Source organism: Macaca thibetana, chromosome 13 (genome assembly GCF_024542745.1).
Source record: "Macaca thibetana thibetana isolate TM-01 chromosome 13, ASM2454274v1, whole genome shotgun sequence".
Lineage (NCBI taxonomy): Eukaryota > Metazoa > Chordata > Mammalia > Primates > Cercopithecidae > Macaca > Macaca thibetana.
Genome location: NC_065590.1, coordinates 91,916,791 through 91,935,588, shown reverse-complemented (window position 1 = coordinate 91,935,588; position 18,798 = coordinate 91,916,791). Strand labels below are relative to the sequence as shown.

The window sequence follows — 18,798 nt, the reverse complement described above, 5'->3', positions numbered from 1 at the left end:
CCCCCTGTAGGCAGCCCCGCACGGGCATTCCGAGCACTCCACGGAGGCAGCCCGAGTACCGCGCATGGGCAGCCCCACATGGCATCCTGAGCACCCAGCGTAGGCATCCCAAGCATTCTGCATAGGCAGCCCCCACAGCCAAGACCTGTCCAGTCAGAACGTCACAGTGCTGTGGTTGAAAAGATACGAACTAGACTCCGGAGCCTACAATCAAAACATAGTGCATCCCCGGTCTAGGGGTAGAGATTTCAGAAAGCGCAATGAGTCACTTAACAAACTTCTATGTTTTCTACCCTGTGCCAGGTATTGTGCTAGCTCCTTAGGAAATAAAAACAAACAAGCATCTTTCTTGAGGAATCCACAGCCTAGTGGAAGACAGGAGATGTGAACCAGCAATTAAACATAGCGGTGGTAGAGCTAAAAGAGAAGACCATGAAGTTCCACAAGAACGGAAAGTGACCAATGTGAACTGCAACTAGGAGGATAATTATACCCACACCCAGCCGAGGGTGGGAGGGAGAAGAGCCTTCTGAGAGAATGAGGGCTTCTCAGAGATGAGAGAGAAAGCGAGGGTCAAAGCGAGGAACATACTGGGTCCTCAGGCCTGCTAGGGGACCTGCGTCTCATTCTCCAGGCAATGAAGAGTCCGTGGAAAGTTTAAACCAGGGAATGACATCACCAGATTTGAGAATCTCTAGGCCTATAAATAATTCCAAGAGAGCAGTCCTGAGCACTCACATTAAGGCCATTTTAGAAAGACTACCGCAAGACTGACTCCTATTTTCCAGTAGAGAAACGTAGGATGGAATTTTTAGTTGGAAGAATGGTGTGGGTGAAAACACAGAGACAGAAAAGAAACCTGTTACTATTAAGTCAGTCTGCTAAGACTGTATTTCCCCAAGCTAAGGAAACCATGGCATTTATATGCTTGCATAGCCAGGGGCTGGCAAACGTTTTCTGGGAAAGGTAATATAGTCAATATTTCAGGCTTTACTGCCAGTTTCTCTGGCATAGTCTTCTTTTTATGGCTTTTGTTTTTGTTTTTGTTACTATAAAACCTTAAAAAAAATGCTAAAATCATTCTTTGTTCATGAGCTATAAAAGAGACGAAGGCTGGGATTAACTTTGTCAACCCATGGATTAGGTCATTGTCAATTAGAAATTCTTTTTTTTTCTTTTTTTTTGGTGAAGACAGGGTCTTTCTCTGCCTTCCAGGCTGGAGTGCAGTACTACAATCAAGGCTCATTGTAGCCTTGACCTCCCAGGATCAAGCCATCCACCCACCCGCCCACCTCAGCCTCCAGAGTAGCTGGGACTACAGGAACATACGACCACACCTAGTTTTTTGTTTGTTTGTTTTTGTTTTTGTTTCTTTGGTAGAGACAAGGCCTTGCTATGTTGCCAGGGATGGTCTTGAACTCCTGGTCTCAAGCATTCCTCTCACCTTGGCCTCCCAAAGTGCTGGGATTATAGGTGTGAGCCACCACACCCAGCCTAGAAATTGTTCTTGAAGTATTTATTTGACTACCTACCTCCACATCATGGAATGAGAATTCCTTGAGAACAGGGGACGATTACTAATTCATCCTTTCTATTATGGGGGTATGGCACATTGCCAGGCACAAGACATTTTCAATAAGGGCTGATATCTTTATCTCTTGGTAAAGGTGGGAAGGACCCAAACTATGTTATACCCTCTTCACAGTTACCTGCCTGACCCCTGAGAATGTATTCCCTAAGACATACAGATAGTAAAGGACAGGTACAATGCACTTACAGAAAACTAATGGCATGAAAATGGACATGCAGCTGGGTGCAGTGACTCACACCTGTAACCCCAGCACTTTGAGAGGCCGAGGTGGGTGGATCACGAGGTCAGGAGATTGAGACCATCCTGGCGAACACAGTGAAACTGTGTCTCTACTAAAAATACAAAAAATTAGCCGGGCATGGTGGCACACACCTGTAGTCCCAGCTACTCGAGAGGCTGAGGCAGGATAATCACTTTAACCCAGGAGGCAGAGGTTGTGGTGAGCTAAGATCCTGCCATAGCCCTACAGCCTGGTGCCACAGCGAGACTCCGTCTCAAAAAAAAAAAAAAAAAAAAAAAAAAAAGAAAGGAAAAGAAAAAAAAGAGAAGAGAAAAGAAGAGAAGAGAAAAGAAAAGGGACATGCAGTGAGAAAGACAAGGAAGAATGGTCACACTGTGTACAAGTGAAGGTGATGCTGCAAACGGAAGGATGTGAATCCTTCAAGAATTCTTGTGTGGGAGACATTGACATCCCAACTCCATAGCAGAAGAAGAAAGCAGCAAGCTGGTGGAAACTCTGAGACATCTTAAAGAAGCCATTCAAACACTGCTGTATATTTTTCTAAGTAACAGATTATACAGAAGATTCTATTATATATTTATCAAAAGCATATATTTGTTCTCTAGGACATAGTTCAAATAGCATATGCTAGCTGCATGCTTAACAAAGAAAATAAAGGCCAAAAACTCTAGCAAAATGTAACTGATGATATAAGGCATGCCTTGCCTTATAAGTTTTTATTCTGCATGATAATCATCTTCTAAGAAACCATGAACATGGCACCAAGGATTACCAAATGTCCAGCAAAAGCATACTGGACTTAAGTAACCCAAGCTCAACTCCTGGCTGTGTGACCTTGAGCAACTCTTTAAAGCTCTCTAGTTCTGATTCCTTTTCTTAAAAGTCAGAAGGTTGGACTCTCAGGTCACTTTCAAATTGGACACAAAATGACGTTATGAAATTATGAACCTCCGGAAGGACAGAGGAGAAGAGAAAAACAATTCCATATTTCTCTTCTTAATTGAGACCAGCTATAGGTTGTTCCTGCTATTTTTCTTTTGATCTCTCTATGCCATGCCTTATTCTAAAGAGAATTTTGGGTGTCTTCTAATAAGAAAGAAGTCCAGGCTAATATAAAAGTATTACAGAGAACCAAGATGAGTTTGCCACCTTCTCAAGGATTTAAATGATAATGATAAAAAATAACATACTCCACTACCACAATCAAGATTATTTTTGCTATTTTAAAGTAAGTTGTCAGGAGAGAAAAATAATCATTAAATGTAGGTACAATGTAACCTTAGTTTCAAAGGCTGGAAGCCTAGAGACTGAATCACATCTACTGCTTCCTTGAGAATGCAATGGGTAGTAGGGGAGGCATACGGTGCTGTGGTGAAGATGTGAGGCTTTGCGATGGATCCAGGTTAAAATCATAGCTGTGATTCTCACCATCTATGGAAACTCAGCCAGTTACTTGATATCCCTAAGCACCATTTTTCTCAACTATAAACTAGGGATAACAACATTTTCTCTCATAGGGTTATCCTTGAGGATTAAAAGACATTTATACAAAGTTTATAGAGCACTTTGCATAGTGCCTTGCCCATGATAAGCACTCAATAAATTATGGTCTTAAAAACAAAACATCTCTACTTAATAACTGTTGTGGGTGAACACACTTTCCCAACTTCTAACATGTAAGTACTTCTCATTTGACCTGAACAACTAAAACAAAAAGCAAACACCAGCACTAAAATCAAAGGGAATTCCACATTGAGAAAGCAAGGTCTCCGCTTGGGTCTTGAACTGAGGGATCATCTCACAACAGGCCTGCTCTTCTCTTGACAGGGGGAAGGGACTAAAGGGAAAACAGCTGGCTTCTCTTTCTCTAGAAGACGAGGACAGATAAAGTTACCCTGAACGACAAGTCAATTGTATCTAGTTGACCATACTGAAGAGGAAATTAAAGTGCCATGTGCTTTGAAAAGTGAGATTTCTAGCCAGACACAGAGGACAATCTTATTTTTAAATTTCCACCCTGAGCTTCCCATTTTTCGCCCCAACCACGTTATTACCTCTAACATGGTCATAATTTTAGAACTGGGTTATCAAAACTATAGGAAATTTTTTTTAAAAATAGAAACTTAAAAAAATAAGCTTAAAAAATCATTATTTGGTATTTTTGAGATAGAGTCTCGCTCTGTTGCCCAAGCTGGAGTGGAGTGCAGTGGCATGATCTCGGCTCACTGCAGCCTCCACCTTCTGGGTTCAAGTGATTCTCATGCCTCATCCTCCCAAATTGCTGGGATTACAGGCATATGCTACCATGCCTGGCTAATTTTTGTATTTTTAGTAGAGATAGGGTTTTGCCATGTTGGCCAGGCTGGTCTCAAACTCCTGGCCTCAAGGGATCTTGAGATCTTGGGCCACCTCAGCCTCCCAAAGTACTGGGATTACAGGCATGAGCCACCACACCCAGCCAAAAATCATTATTTTAACTAATAATTTAAACATCTGGGAAACTTTTTTAGCTGGGAATGCTGTCTGCATTTACTGATCGGTTTGGAGAAGGCACACAGCCCACATAAGACTAGAAGAAGTTGGGGAAAGCCCTATTCATAGCAACCATGAATGTAAAACTTCAGAGGACTGAAATTAATAGTCCTGGTAGCTGAACTTGTTCTTTTGCAGTTTAAATCCATCCTCTTATGAGACAAAGCGTGTCACTTACTCTGCCAGACCAAGGATAGTCTCCCTTTTATACTGGTCATCTGCAGTAAACCGCTGCACGTCCACACCCTTCCGAAGGCCCTGAAGGATCTGCGCCTGAGTGAAATCCAGGAGGCGTTCATTGTAGTAGTGTAACTGCTTGGTCAGTGAAACAAGGTCTTCAGGCCAGGCTTCATGCCCATGTCGAGTCACATGCCTGGTGACCATCTTGATTAGTTCTTTGGGATCAGCCTAGGAAAGACATGGAAAAGAAGACATTTGACAAACGTCATACGAACATGAGCAAGTGAGTAACAAAAGGAAGAAGGCCATGTCTGCAAGGAACTGTTTGGCTCCGTACACTGTTGCCATTTCATAAGGCTCACAACGGCCCTGAAAAGTCAGTTTGCAGAAGTGGCACTTTACCCACGTAGCAGACCACAAAGACAGGAACAGAACTAGGCCTAAAAACAGCTTATTGAACTCTTGCTCTGTTCTTCAATCTTAAAACCTCCAAACACTTAAAAAACAATATATTCTTGCTCTTTCAACTACTATAAACCTCCATCAGATTTGTCTCCCAACCATCTGATCACTCACAGTAACTCACTCTGGAAGTAATTTTCATCGCCATTGCCTCTGGATAAATTTGCTATAGACTACAGTAAGTGTTCTCAATAACAAAGTTGCAGTTCAATAACCTCACTATAAATGGCTAGACCGCTGAGGAGAAAAGTATTTTCTCCAGGGATAAGTTCGGGAAAAAACCTCCACCCTGTTCCTGAAATCATAAACAGTGCAAGTTGCATAAAAAAAGGCTTCCAACCAATTTTTACTCTTCTAATTTGGGGCTCAATGGGATATTATTCTATGATTCCTAGCAGCTTCTCTAATAACAAGAAATTCATTCAAATAGAACACAACCTAGAATCCAACAGCTGACAGGAAAGGAGAGTAAGTGATTAACTGGCCACATTTATTTGTATTAAAGTTGGTCTGGGTGTTAATGAAGTTACAGAGCTGAGCCATGATTTTGGAATTACTTAACAGGGAGCTTAATACTTGAACAGCACTAACTCGATCAATCCAAATTCCTGGGAAGACATGCCACATATTTAATATAAGCAAATTAGAGGAAAAAAACAAGAATCTACCTTTGGTTCTCAGAAACACACAGCAAATTATAGTAAGCTGTCAGCATTTCCAGTGTGTAAGCCATTATTCTGAGCTGCATAGGAGATTTGTCAATGTCTAGATTACCAAACCTAGCCTGACATTCTTTCTCTTGATCCTATTAAGGAACAATCTGGGAGTGCCGATAAAAAACAATTAAAGAAATCTTCTTAGATTCTGGCACACGGATTTGAGTAAAAGTCAATCTTATTATATTTAATTTTTTTCTCTACCTGTATGCATACACTGAGTCCTACTCTCAAAACCACAAATATGTGTTTCAAGTTAAAAGAACTGGGTTTGAATACAAACTATTCCACAGTAAGCTACAAGGCCATCTTTCATTCATTCAATAAATATTTCCTGTGCACCTGTTAAGTAACAAGTCATTCACTGAGGACATGGCTCTTCCCTACAGGAATACAATCTATCAGGACAGAGAGTCATGCAAACAACTGTAAAATGGTGTGATACAATTAAGCCTAGGGTGCTCTGGGAATACACAGGAATGGGCAGGTGTTATCAAAGTTTTCTTCAAATAGTTAATGTCTAGGTTAAATACTCAGGTACCATACCAGTAATAATAAGGGCAGCAAAAAACAGGGAGACAAATTCCAGTAAAAGGTAGAAAATGTGCTAACATCTATATGGCTAAGGCTTGAAGGAAAAATGAAGTGTATAAGCCAAATCTAACTGCAATTAGGGAGTGATTTGGGAACCAGCTGCATATAAACAGTATTCCTGGCAACAGATTTAGGCAAAGGGGATGCCGTGACCCAGCTCTTAGTGCATCTATGGCTGACATTTAAATCCCCTTTCTATCTGTTGGCCAAACCCCTCAGGGCACCACCCTGAACCTCCACCTCTGCAGTTCTCTGATGCAGGGATGCTGCTCATGGGCCAGCTGGCCCATCTTCACCTGCTTGGCACTCTGGTGTGCACTGCCGTGGCCTGCTGCTCTTATGCCTCATCTGATTTGCACTTTCATTCCCAGTTGTAGAGAGAGCAAGACCAAATATCCAATGATCATGGTTTTAGGGTGGCAGGAGAGCTCTTTTTGTTGTTCCTCGAAGGAGTTCCTAGTGCCCCAGATTTATACCCCACAACCAAATCTATGTTCAGCAAAACAATGAAGAAGGCTTTTCTTCATGTATATTCTCACCTGGTGCTTTCAGACTAAAGTTTTCCGCCTGAACTTGCTGAATACACCTTGAAGGAAAGGCTATAACCATCTAACCTATCTCTCCATATAACTCCACACCCCTCTCTCTACCAGGCTATTTATTGTTTCTATCCCCTACTCTTAGAACCAACTCCCTTAGTTCTTGCAACGGTTTCTCATAGTTTTGTTCCACATTCATTTTTGACTTTTTATTTTCTGGTATCTCCAAGATTTAATACATGTACTAGGAGAGCGGCCTACACTTCTCATTAGCCTCAATGGCAGAATCCTGCTGGTTTCTATTCTCTTTGTATTCTAATATAGTCCATGAAACAAATCCCAAGGCCAGGTGAAGAGAAAAGCTCCAAAATATTAGTGCATAGCAAGAATGAGCACGGTTATCGCTACAAACATTTCCACAGGCTCTTACGTAACCTGCAGAAAGTTTTGAGTCCCCACATACAACCTTCATATGTGACCAAAAGACAGTATTGTCTCCTTTTGCCAAGGAATAAAATGACATGGTACGGTGAAATAAGCACAGACACACAGAGCTTACTAGCTGAATGACCTTGTACAAATCACTTAACTATGAACTTCACTGTCTCATCTATAAAATAGCAGTGATAATATGCAGCGTTCATGGTTGTGAGAAGCCTAAGAGACAATATATATAAAATGTACAAACCAAGACCTGGCAGGAAGGAGGTACTCCAGAAATAAAAGGAACTCTGGAATTGGCTAAAAGGCACACACAAATCATAGTTTAAGTGTACCTCTACTGTGTAATTCATTTTGCATTGCCTTCTCTTAAATTAAAACTTCTGGAGGGCAGAGACCATGTGTGTATCATAATTTGCAGAACACAGCAGAGTCTCCTGCACATATCAGGTACATGGTCAAAGCAGGAGCAGATTGGACTGGCTTTGAAGTCTGTAGTGCTGGTTGATATTGCAGCTTCCCCACTCAGTAGAGATGCAGGCTGGAACAAGTTACCTCCTATCTGTTTCCTCACTTGTAAAAGAATGTTAATAGCACATCCTCCTCACAGTTTGTTACGGGGTACTAAAAAAAAAAACACAAAGGTATTTTAAAGCTCTCCTTTCTCCACTATTCTATGAAAACAAATTAGACACAGAGCTTACTCTGAAAGAATTAAAACCTACTGACTGACAAAGAGGTACACATAAACAGTTCAGAGAAGGCATCCAAATATAAGCAGCCTCACACAATCATAAGCCAAGAGTTCTGGAAACTCCATGGAGGGAGCAGTTGATTCCCTTTCTTGATTCCACGGGGACTCAGTTTCTTCAGATATAAAGCAAAGGAGCATCACCAGGTGATCAGCTTTCTAAGACTGAAATCCTAAAAATGTATAAGAATTCTGTCATTAAGAGGCTGGGCACGGTGGCTCACACCTGTAATCTCAGCAATCTGGAAGGCAGAGGGGGAGGTGGAGGCAGGTGGATCCCTTGAGGTCAGGAGTGGGAGACCAACCTGGCCAACATGGAGAAACTCCGTTTCTACTAAAAGTACCAAAAAAATTAGCTGGGCATGGGGGCATTCACCTGTAGTCCCAGCTACTCAGGAGGCTGAGGTGGGAGAATCACATGAAACCAGGAGGCGAGGTTGCAGTGAGCTGAGATTGCACCACAGCACTCCAGCCTGGGTGACAGTGCGAGACTTCTGTCATTGAAAAAATAAATTTTTGCAAATCCCTGCAGGTGTAGAAAGAAGGATGTTCTATGAGGCTAGAGGCTCAACTGAGGCCAGAGGTTTAAGACCAGCCTGGGCAACATAGTGAGACCCTGTCTCCACAAAAAAAATTAAGAAAATGAAACTTAGCCTGGCATAATGGTGCATGCCTATAGTCCTACTTACTAGGGAGGCTGAAGCACAAGGATCACTTGAACTCAGGAGTTTAAAGTTGCAGTGAGTTATGATCACAACACTGTACTCCAGCCTGTGGGACAGACTGAGATCCTGATCTCAAAAAAAAAAAAAATTATAATTTCAGGCCACACATTATAGCCAACAGATTTCTACACAGTTTATGCAACTTTAATCTCTACTCACTAAATACAAATTATCTAGTCCTCTGTGAATCATTTTTATTTCATATTCTTTGTACAAAAAACTTATTCACTTTTCCCAAGAGATATTTAAGGATAAAAATCTAGCATTTCAGTCTTCAGGATGGAACACGTCTAGTGCTAAAACATGTACTAAGTCTCATTTTGCATTAACATGTACTGAGTCTCATTTTGCACTAACAACCCTGTAGGACAGGCATCTCTTACTGTCATCTCTGTTTTACAGATGAATAAAGAATGAACTCATCTAAGGCCTTTAAGCTGGGAAGTGACAAAGCAGCGCTATAACTCCCATGCATAATGCTCCATCAGAACCATCCTTTTATATTCGGTATGTAGGAAGGGGCATCTCTTAAAAATACAAGGCTCTTGATTGGACCAATGTAGACACAGCTCCCACTACATGTTAGTAAGACTTGTTGCTATAACCTGGCTTTGTGTCCCCACCCAAATCTCATCTCGAATTTTAATCCTCACATGCTGAAGAAGGCCCTGGTGGGAGGTGATTGAATCATGGGGGCAGATTTTCCCCCTTGCTGTTCTCGTGATGGAGTTCTCAGGAGATCTGGTTGTTTAAAAGTGTGTGGCACTTCCCCCTTTGCTCTCTCTCCCCTGCTCCACCATGGTAAGACGTGCTGGCTTCCCCTTCGCCTTCTGCCATGATTGTAAGTTTCCTGAGGCCTTCCAGCCATGCTTCCTGTAAAGCCTGAGCTATGAGTCAATTAAACCGCTTTTCTTCATAAATTACCGAGTCTCAGATAGTTCTTTATAGCAGTGTGAGAATGAACTAATACACTTGCCATTAGAGTCCTTTTACAAATGATAGATTTTCAATGATAGATTTAATGCCATTCTGTATTGTTCCAGGCAGACATTTTTCCACACATACATTCCTCCTCTCATGCTATATATATGTGCTTGTGTGTGTGTGTGTGTGTGTGTAAATATAAATGTCCATTAGGTGTTCAACTGGATATTCTATTTGAGCTGCATTTTCTTTTTTTTTTTTGAGATGGAGTCTCGCTCTGTCGCCCAGGCTGGAGTACAGTGGCCGGATCTCAGCTCACTGCAAGCTCCGCCTCCCGGGTTTACGCCATTCTCCTGCCTCAGCCTCCCGAGTAGCTGGGACTACAGGCGCCCACCACCTCACCCGGCTAGTTTTTTGTATTTTTTTTTTTAGTAGAGACGGGGTTTCACTGTGTTAGCCAGGATGGTCTCGATCTCCTGACCTCGTGATCCACCCATCTCAGCCTCCCAAAGTGCTGGGATTACAGGCTTGAGCCACCGCGCCTGGCCCCTGAGCTGCATTTTCAAGCCGCTTGTTTTTTCTTCTCTAATGATAACAGAGTGTTTTACAATCATAAGCAACAATAACATTTTCTGTTAAACAATAACATTTTCTGTATAAATATACTTCCTTTTAAAATTCTGTCTTAATAAGGTGGTGAGGCTGGGCACAGATGCTTGTGCCTATAATCCCAGCACTTTGGGAGGCCAAGGTGGGAGGACTGCTTGAGCCCAGGGGTTCGGGACCAGCCTGAGTGACATAGTGAGACCCCATCTATACAAAAAATAAATAATAAGGTGGTGATTAGGGACATTCTATTAATTTTTTGATAACAGGTTGTACGTATATGAGTTTATAGCTCATCAAATATTTGTTGTGTATAAAAACATTTTCAGTACTTCAATTTATTGTATAAAGCATGATACTGAGAATAACTCATAAAAAATGAGAAGAGACAACTTCTCATAAAAGCTTCCAAGAAAAAATTAGTCATGGGGGAAAAACACAGGAATTGGCATCAATGATCTGGATTAACAGTTCTTCCGTCATGAGCTTTAAGTTTTCCATTTCTAAAATTGATGCAATTTCTTCTGAATCCCCATAAAGACTAAATGAGACTGGATGAATGAGCATTTGTAAGTTCTAGCTCCCTATGCAAATTATTTTCTGATCATTGCCACTGGTACTTTCTATGTCTTCCTCAAGAAACTTTACTGGTTACTGGTTATGATTATTTCCAATATTCAAATTAAATTTGAGTAAAAATTTTTCCCCTGAGCTTATCACTACTTTTCCCAAGATATTCCAAAGCATCTCCTACTCATTCCAACACTGCATTTCATACATACATTTATTCACTCCACGAGTGCATAACATTAAAGTTTCAAAAGCATTTTCACATGATTTTCATTTGACCCTCCTATCAAGCCAGGGATGTGCGCGGGGAACAGTTTCTTGTTTTATAGACACCCCCATTTGTAGTTGAAGCATCCAGAGCTGTAGTCTTGCAGCTGGAAAGTGACTCAAGCCGCCTGGCTTCCCACCCGCTTGCCCCACACTGCTGAACAAGTCTCCATGAGTTGCTCTACATCCAGCTTCACACCTAAAATCACTCGGAGGTTTCTGGTTAGTAAACTCAAACTTCTCTCCCTCTTTCCAACATCTAACTTCAGTGACATGATGCATGGGTATGAAAGCTTTTAGTCTCTAAGAAGCTTAAGAAGAGCTTTCTGGGCAGCTTCAAAATCTTCCATATTCAGTATTCAAAGTGATATGGCAAAATATCACAGGCTGCAAAAACTAACAGCATAAAAAGCCATTCATAATTTGAAAAGGAAATTGTGAAGAGTTAAATTACTTGATTTTCCCCTCGAAACTTGGCAATACAGTTCTTCAGGGAGGTGAATAAAGTATGGTTTCTTTAAAGAATATGGTCAAATCCCTGTAAAAACAAAATATGCATAAATATTCATGACAACAAAATGCTCAATGACTTAAGAGGTAATAAATCCATTCTGGTTTAATAGTCTCTACATTTCTTGGTAATATTATTTGGAAAGTTTTAAACAGGTGGTGTGTTTCCCCTTTAGGGTTGTTATTTTGCTTGAGATAATTTTCTACTTAGTATTTTCAATTAGTAGCTTAAAAAAACACATTTTAGAAATAGTCTACCATAATGTTCTGAATTTCATCCCCTGCTGAGTTTGCTTCCCTAGTCTATAGAACTAAAGGACATGCTTCCATTTTTAACCGATTTTATCTTCTGAACACTTTTTTAAAAGAATGCTGCAAAGATCACACTTCAAAATACATTTACAATAATTACAAAGGTAAGATATGCGGGAAAAAAATCAAGTACAGAACAATGTGCACAGCCTACTTACATCTGTCTAAAATATACTTATATAAGTATGTACAGCCATGAACTATCTCTGGATGGATACAAATGAGAAACACTGACTTTTTATTACATACTATTTTCAACATTGAGTTTTTAGGTCACGTGTGTATTATTTTTTAAACGTAAAAATGAGTTAATTAGAACAAACGCTAGAAGAGAAAATTCTCTCGGACTGACCATTTGCTAACCATCAGTATATAAAATTAAAAGGAAAAACGCAGGTGAGGAAGGCAGCTCCATGGATCATCTGAGAGAGCTGCTGGGCTCCAGGGCGCCTCTGCTGGCTCAGGACGGTGATGCCCTTCAAGGTGCACAGGCTGTGCATGGGAAATAAGCCCACAAATTCTATCAACACTTTTATTCAAGGCTAGTAATCTACCTAAGCCAGCATTCCTGCAGCGCATATCCAGGAGGTGGGAAGAGAAAATGTGAAAAGACTGTGGAATTAGAAACAAGTTGAACTGACAACTGAGTGAAAGCTAAGCTTCACTGGGTGTTATTATGTGTAGGCAACAAATTGAAACCACTTTGATTTCAATTTCCAAGATGATTCATCTGGAGTTTGTCATATTTAATTCTGAACTCAGCAGTGCTGTTTTATGCAGAGGAAGATGCTGAAAACACTCAAATAATGAGCCATTAGGCAGTCAATGAAAAACTCCTATATACTTAAAACATCCAACTATCGTGTCTACCGGTGTTTCCTTCAAATCCATGAGGGTCAGAACTCACAACTGCAAACCTGAAACCTCAAGCTGTTGTGACACGCAGCACTTGACATGACCCCTGAACTCATCTACATACCAATCAACAGTCACTGAATAACTACAGTGGGCTAGGTCTGGGGATACAGGGAGCAAGAGAATTCCTGTCTTCAAATAAGGTTGCCACACTGAGCGGAGAGAGATGTGTATCGACTGTCATCCTAAAAAGAACTGCTTCCATGGGTGCACACACAAGGAACAGAGAGAGATGGAAAGAGGCCAAGTAAGTTTCAGAGGAGGTGCCTCTGAGCTCAGACTTGCCTGCCCACAGCGGGGAGAAGGAAGAAGTATTTCAGATGGGGAACTGGATCTGCATGCGCACAGAGGCACCATAAAGGATATTAAATTCAGAGAAATCTAAGTTCTGAGCAGCCAGAACATAAACTTCAAAAGAAGCAGTGTCAGGAAACATGGCTGGAGGGGTAAGGAAGGGCCAGCCAGTTCACTGAGGGTCTTATCTGTCCTATGCAGGATGTTACCTGGTAGACATGGAGCGGCACAGGAAAATATCCTGCTGGGAATTACCCGTTAGGTTTGTGTGCCGCCAAGATCACTCACATCTGAAAACCAGTGACACTGCTTCTTTGGAAACAAAGCTTGAGCAGCCGCTGTCCAAGTAAAAAGCAGGTAAAGCTTGGCATCCGGGGCTTTAAATGACAGGATATCACTTTCTACCAGAGTAACCCTGAGGAAGTAACCACACTTCTGAGTTGTGTCTTCTATAAAGAAGATTCCTTTTCTGCAAAATGAGGTTGCTCAAAGGATCAAACAGCAGAATGAACGTGAAAGGTACTTTAAGACAGCTGTTTACAAAACTCCCACACTGGGTTCTCCTCTGCTCTCACACCACAACAGTCAATGCAGAAGAGTCTGTGACCAGAAGTGGGGGAGAGTCTCTCCCCACCAAGTGAGCAATCAGTTTGGGAACAGACAGGAACTGGGTGTCCTCCAATTCAATTCCCGGAGACAGCGCCAGATCTGATGTCCAAGAACAGAACACATCCAGCACAGGAGAAAGATGAAAGCCAGAAGGCTCAGCAAGGCAGCTTATCCCACCTTCTTCCAGTAAGATGAAAAGTATTTACGTTCAAGACAATAGAATGCATGTGCTCTGACAGTGGTAAGTACAGGGGAATACAAAAGCACACGGGGGAGGACCCAACGCAGCTTGGAGGATTGGAGAAAGGTTCCTGAGTGAGGTGACACCCAAACCAAGTAGCTAAGCAAAGAAATGGTGGCAAAAAGCATTGAAGGCAGAGTTTTTGGTATGGCTGCAGCACAGAAGGATGAAGTTGGAAAAACAGAGGCCGATCGTGGGATGTGCAGAACATGCTGGGGCAATGGGAGATCCTGAAGGATTTTGGGTGGAGACAAGCATGTCTACACCTCCATTTTAGAATGACTACTCACGCAGTTGTTCAGAGGAAAATATAAAAGTAAAAACATGAAGACAAGGTGATGTCCATGAGGCTGTCGCAGGACGTTTAGGTGAAGAACTATGGAAGACTGAATTAAGGTGAGGACATGAGGTGGAGAGATGGAAACAAATGGAAACCCACTCACTGGTGACACATCTGTCTGGAAGACATTCAGAAACCTTTGCATCTTGATGGGAAAAACATCCTGGATTCTCTCTAATTCTTCTTTTTTCCTTTTAGACCAACAATCGGATGCTTTCCAGAGACTGCCAAGAAGCCCCTGGAGAACTAGCTGACTCATGCCCATGGGCTCTCTCAGGCTACCAGAGGGCACCTCTTTCTGTCTGGACCAGCTGGAAGGTTAGAAATCAGGTGTTCAGGCATCATCACTGGGCCCCCTGGACTTTACTGGCTTCTGTTCCCACAGGATTAATGCTGCTTCCTCAAGCAATGACTCTGAACAGCGGCTACCCTATGTTGTTGCACCCAGAAAGGGAATGGTGGTGGGTGGCTGGAACTACGCCACAGGGTGGGTGGGTAGTGTGACAACCAGGAATTAGAGGCCAAGAGCTAGCATGAGGGCAGGAGAGCTCCAAGGAACACTTTCAAAGGAAAAGACAATTTGATAGACGTGAAGGTTAATATCAAGTGTCAACTTGATTGGATTGAGGAATGCAAAGTATTGTTGCTGATTGTGTCTGTGAGGGTGTTGCCAAAGGAGATGAACATTTGAATCAGTGGCCTGGGAGAGGCAGACCCACCCTCAGTGTGGGTGAGCACTGTCTAATCAGCTGCCAGTGTGCCTAGAATAAAGCAGGCACAAGAAGGTGGAAGAAGCCAACTGGCCAAGTCATCCAGCCTTCATCTTTGTCCTGTGCTGGATGCTTCCTGCCCTTGAACATGAGGCTCCCAGGTCTTCAGCTTTTGGACTCTTGGACTTACATCACTGGTTTGTTAGTGGTTCTTGGGCTTTCAGCCGCAGACTGAAGACTGTACTGTCGGATTGCCTTCTTTCAAGGTTTTGGGACTCGGACTGGCTTCCTTGCTCCTCAGCTTGCAGACTGCCTATTGTGGGAATTCATCATTGTGGGTGGTGTGAGTCAATACTGCTTAATAAACTCTCCTTCATACATAGCTATATCCTATTCCTTCTGCCGCTCTAGAGAACCCTGACTAGTACAATAGAAAAATGGTGATAGAAATAAGAAAGAGAGTTAATGGGTAGAGATGGTGGGTTGATAGCAGCTGGATGGAAGAAACAGAAATTGGGGTAAGAGGTAGAAAGGAATAAAAACCCAGATGTATTCTTTATACTACAATGCCAAGCTCTATGTCCTTTAAAGTAGGTACTCTAACGCTGAATTGATAAAAGGTACACAACATATAAGACCTGGAAATAAAACACTTTCCACCAAGTGGAAAGAACTGTAGGAACACAGAAGCAGAAACCAAGATAAACACACCTTCACTTTGAACCCTTATCCTTCGGTATTTTGCTTTATTTCTTGGCAAGCTTTAGTTGTTTCCTGCAGAGTGACTGTAGTATGTGGATTTAGAAAGAGTGGTGGCCGGATACGAAAGGTGGGATGGAATGAAACGGTCTTCTCCTGACTCATCTGTGTCACAAACAATACATACATTAGGACTTTTCTTTTTATTTTGGTATAAAGTAATTTACTATCAGGGAAAACAAGAAAAATATAATGTACTACAACTTTCCTCCAAGAGAACTACTTTAATGAAAGAAACTAAAGATTATAGCCCAAAATGTGGCTGTGAAGCCAGTTTTTCAGCTTTCTTAAAAGCTGTAACTTGTTGTCTATCCCACATCCATCTTCAGTTCTCTAGTTTGCTGCCAATCTAATCCACATTTACTTAACTGTCTCATACAGATTTAGAGCAAGCGCCAAGGTCTTGAGGTCCGGCACTATGCCATAGTCATCTTCCAACCCCAAGGCTCAGCAGCAGGTGTGGCACATGAGGGATGCTTAATGACTGACAGCCGACTGATGGAGTGGCTGATACAGTTAGGTTTGTGTCCCCACCCAACTCTCATCTTGAATTATAATCCCCATAATCCCAATGTGTCAAAGGAAAGAGCAGGTGGAGATAATTGAATCATGAGGGCGGTTTCCCCCACGCCATTCTCGTGGTAATGAGTGAGTTCTCACAAGATCTGATTGTTTTATAAAGGGGATTTTTCTGCTTTGTTCAGCACTTCTCCTTCCTGCCGCCTTGTGAAGAAAGTGCCTTGCTTCCCTTTTGCCTTCTGTCATGACTGAAAGTTTCCTGAGGCCTCCCTAGCCATGCTGAACTGTGAGTCAATTAAAACTCTTTCCAGTCTCAGTTAGTTCTTTACAGCAGTATAAAAACAGACTAAAACAGTAAATTAATACTGCAGAAAGCAGAATGCTGCTATAAAGATACCCGAAATGTGAAAGCAACTTTGGACTAGGCAACAGGCAGAGGTTGGAACAGTTTGGAGGGCTCAGAAGAAGACTGAAAGATGTGGAAGGGTTTAGAAGTTCCTAGAGACTTGTTGAATGATGTTGACCAAAATGCTGACAGCGATATGGACAATGAAGTCCAGGTTGAGGTAGTCTCAGATGGAGATTAGGAACTTGCTGGGGACAAAGGTGACTCTTGCTATTCTTTAGCAAAGAGACTGGTGGCATTTTGCCCCTGCCCTAGAGACCTGTAGAACTTTGCTTGAGAGAGATGATTTAGGGTATCTGGTGGAAGAAATTTCTAAGAAGCAAATCATTCAAAAGGTGACTTGGATGCTCTTAAAAGCAATCAGTTTTATGCAATCACAAAAAGAGATGGTTTGGAATCGGAACTCATGTTTAAAAGGGAAGCAGAGCATAGTTACTTCTAGGAAGTAACTAACTTGCTTTTGATTTTACAGGCTCATAGACAGAAGGGACTTGCCTTGTCTCAGATAAGCCTTTGGACTTTGACTTTTGGGTTAATGCTGGAACGAATTAAGATTCTGGGGAACTGTTGGGAAGGCATGACTGGTCTTGAAATGTGAAAGGGACATGAGATTTGGGAGGGGCCAGAGGCAGAATGATATGGTTAGGCTTTGTGTCCCCACCCAAATTTCATCTTGAATTATAACCCCCATAATCCCCATGTGTCAAGGGAGAGGCCAGGTGGAGGTAACTGGATCATGAGGGTGGTTTACCCCAAGCTGCTCTCATGAGATCTGATGGTTTTATAAGGGGCTTTTCCCCCTTTGCTTGGCATTTCTCTTTCCTGCCATTTTGTGAAGAAGGTGCCCTGGTTCCCCCTCACCTTCCTCCATGATTGTAAGTTTCCTGAGGCCTCCCCAGCCACGCTGAACTGTGAGTCAATTAAATCTCTTTCCTTTATAAATTACTCAGTCTCGAGGGAATTTTATTTTTTTATTTTCTTTTTATTTATTTATTTTTTTTGAGACGGAATTCCACTCTTGTCACCCAGGCTGGAATGCAATGGCGCAATCTCGGCTCACTGCAACCTCCGCCTCCCAGATTCAAGCAATTCTCCTGCCTCAGCCTCCCCAGTAGTTGGGATTACAGGTGCCTACCACCATGCCCAGCTAATTTTTGTATCTTTAGTAGAGGCAAGGTTTCACCATGTTGGCCAGACTGGTCTCGAACTCCCGACCTCAAGGGATCAACCTGCCTCGGCCTCCCGAAGTGCTGTGATTACAGGAATAAGCCACTGTGCCTGGCCTGGGAAGTTCTTTATAGCAGTATGAAAATGGACAAATATAGTGGCCTTCCAATCTTACATATTCAGGAAAGGTACAGCATGGGGTAGGCAAACAGTAGGACCTTAATATAAATGATATAGTTGGAATGGAAGAGTGAGATCTAATTTCAGCACCGGCATCCCAGTTCAATGACATCCACTTAGAGACCTCAGTCAAATATATTTGATAACTCAACTGACTTTTAGGGGGAAAAAATTCAAGTTTACCATATGCATTTGGTCAAAGTAAAGCTTCATTGTGTTTCAACGTACTTAGAGATTTAGAGGAAATTATTTAGTACTTGTGTACGCACATAGCGCTAATGAAAAGGTAAGAGTAAAACAAATTTGCCAAATTTCCACTTAATCACTTCAGTCCCTTAATTTATAACACATATTAATGCATGTTTCTTATTTCACATAAAACCACACCTGAGATGTAAAAAAAAAAAAAAAACAAAATTACTAGAGTATAATACAGTTATATAAAATAAGCATCTGTATAAAGCAGCAGTAGCTACCAAAGAACAACAACAACAAAAAACCCCACTATTCCCAAAACAAAGTAACACCTTAGGTGAGCTGGTTAAAAGAATAAAGCATTCCTGTTTCTTGTCCAAATGCTGACATGAGAATAAAACTATGCCCATAACCAATACACACCCAATAGTGATGGTGTCCGGGGAGAGTCACCTGTTATGGATGGCCTTTCCACGTGTCTTGTTGTAAATAAACACTGATG

At 41.9% G+C, this 18,798-nt stretch overlaps 1 protein-coding gene across 3 annotated transcripts in view; it reads right to left on the bottom strand.

The window, feature by feature from the left end:
• The window catches only part of NBAS (NBAS subunit of NRZ tethering complex), a 394,766-nt gene that overhangs the window by 114,012 nt on the left and 261,956 nt on the right, over nucleotides 1–18,798 (bottom strand). For all 3 annotated transcript variants that reach the window (XM_050754036.1, XM_050754037.1, XM_050754038.1), the window contains one exon: nucleotides 4,543–4,772. In XM_050754036.1, the coding sequence (XP_050609993.1) occupies nucleotides 4,543–4,772 (230 nt within the window). The remainder of the gene's footprint in view (nucleotides 1–4,542; nucleotides 4,773–18,798) is intronic.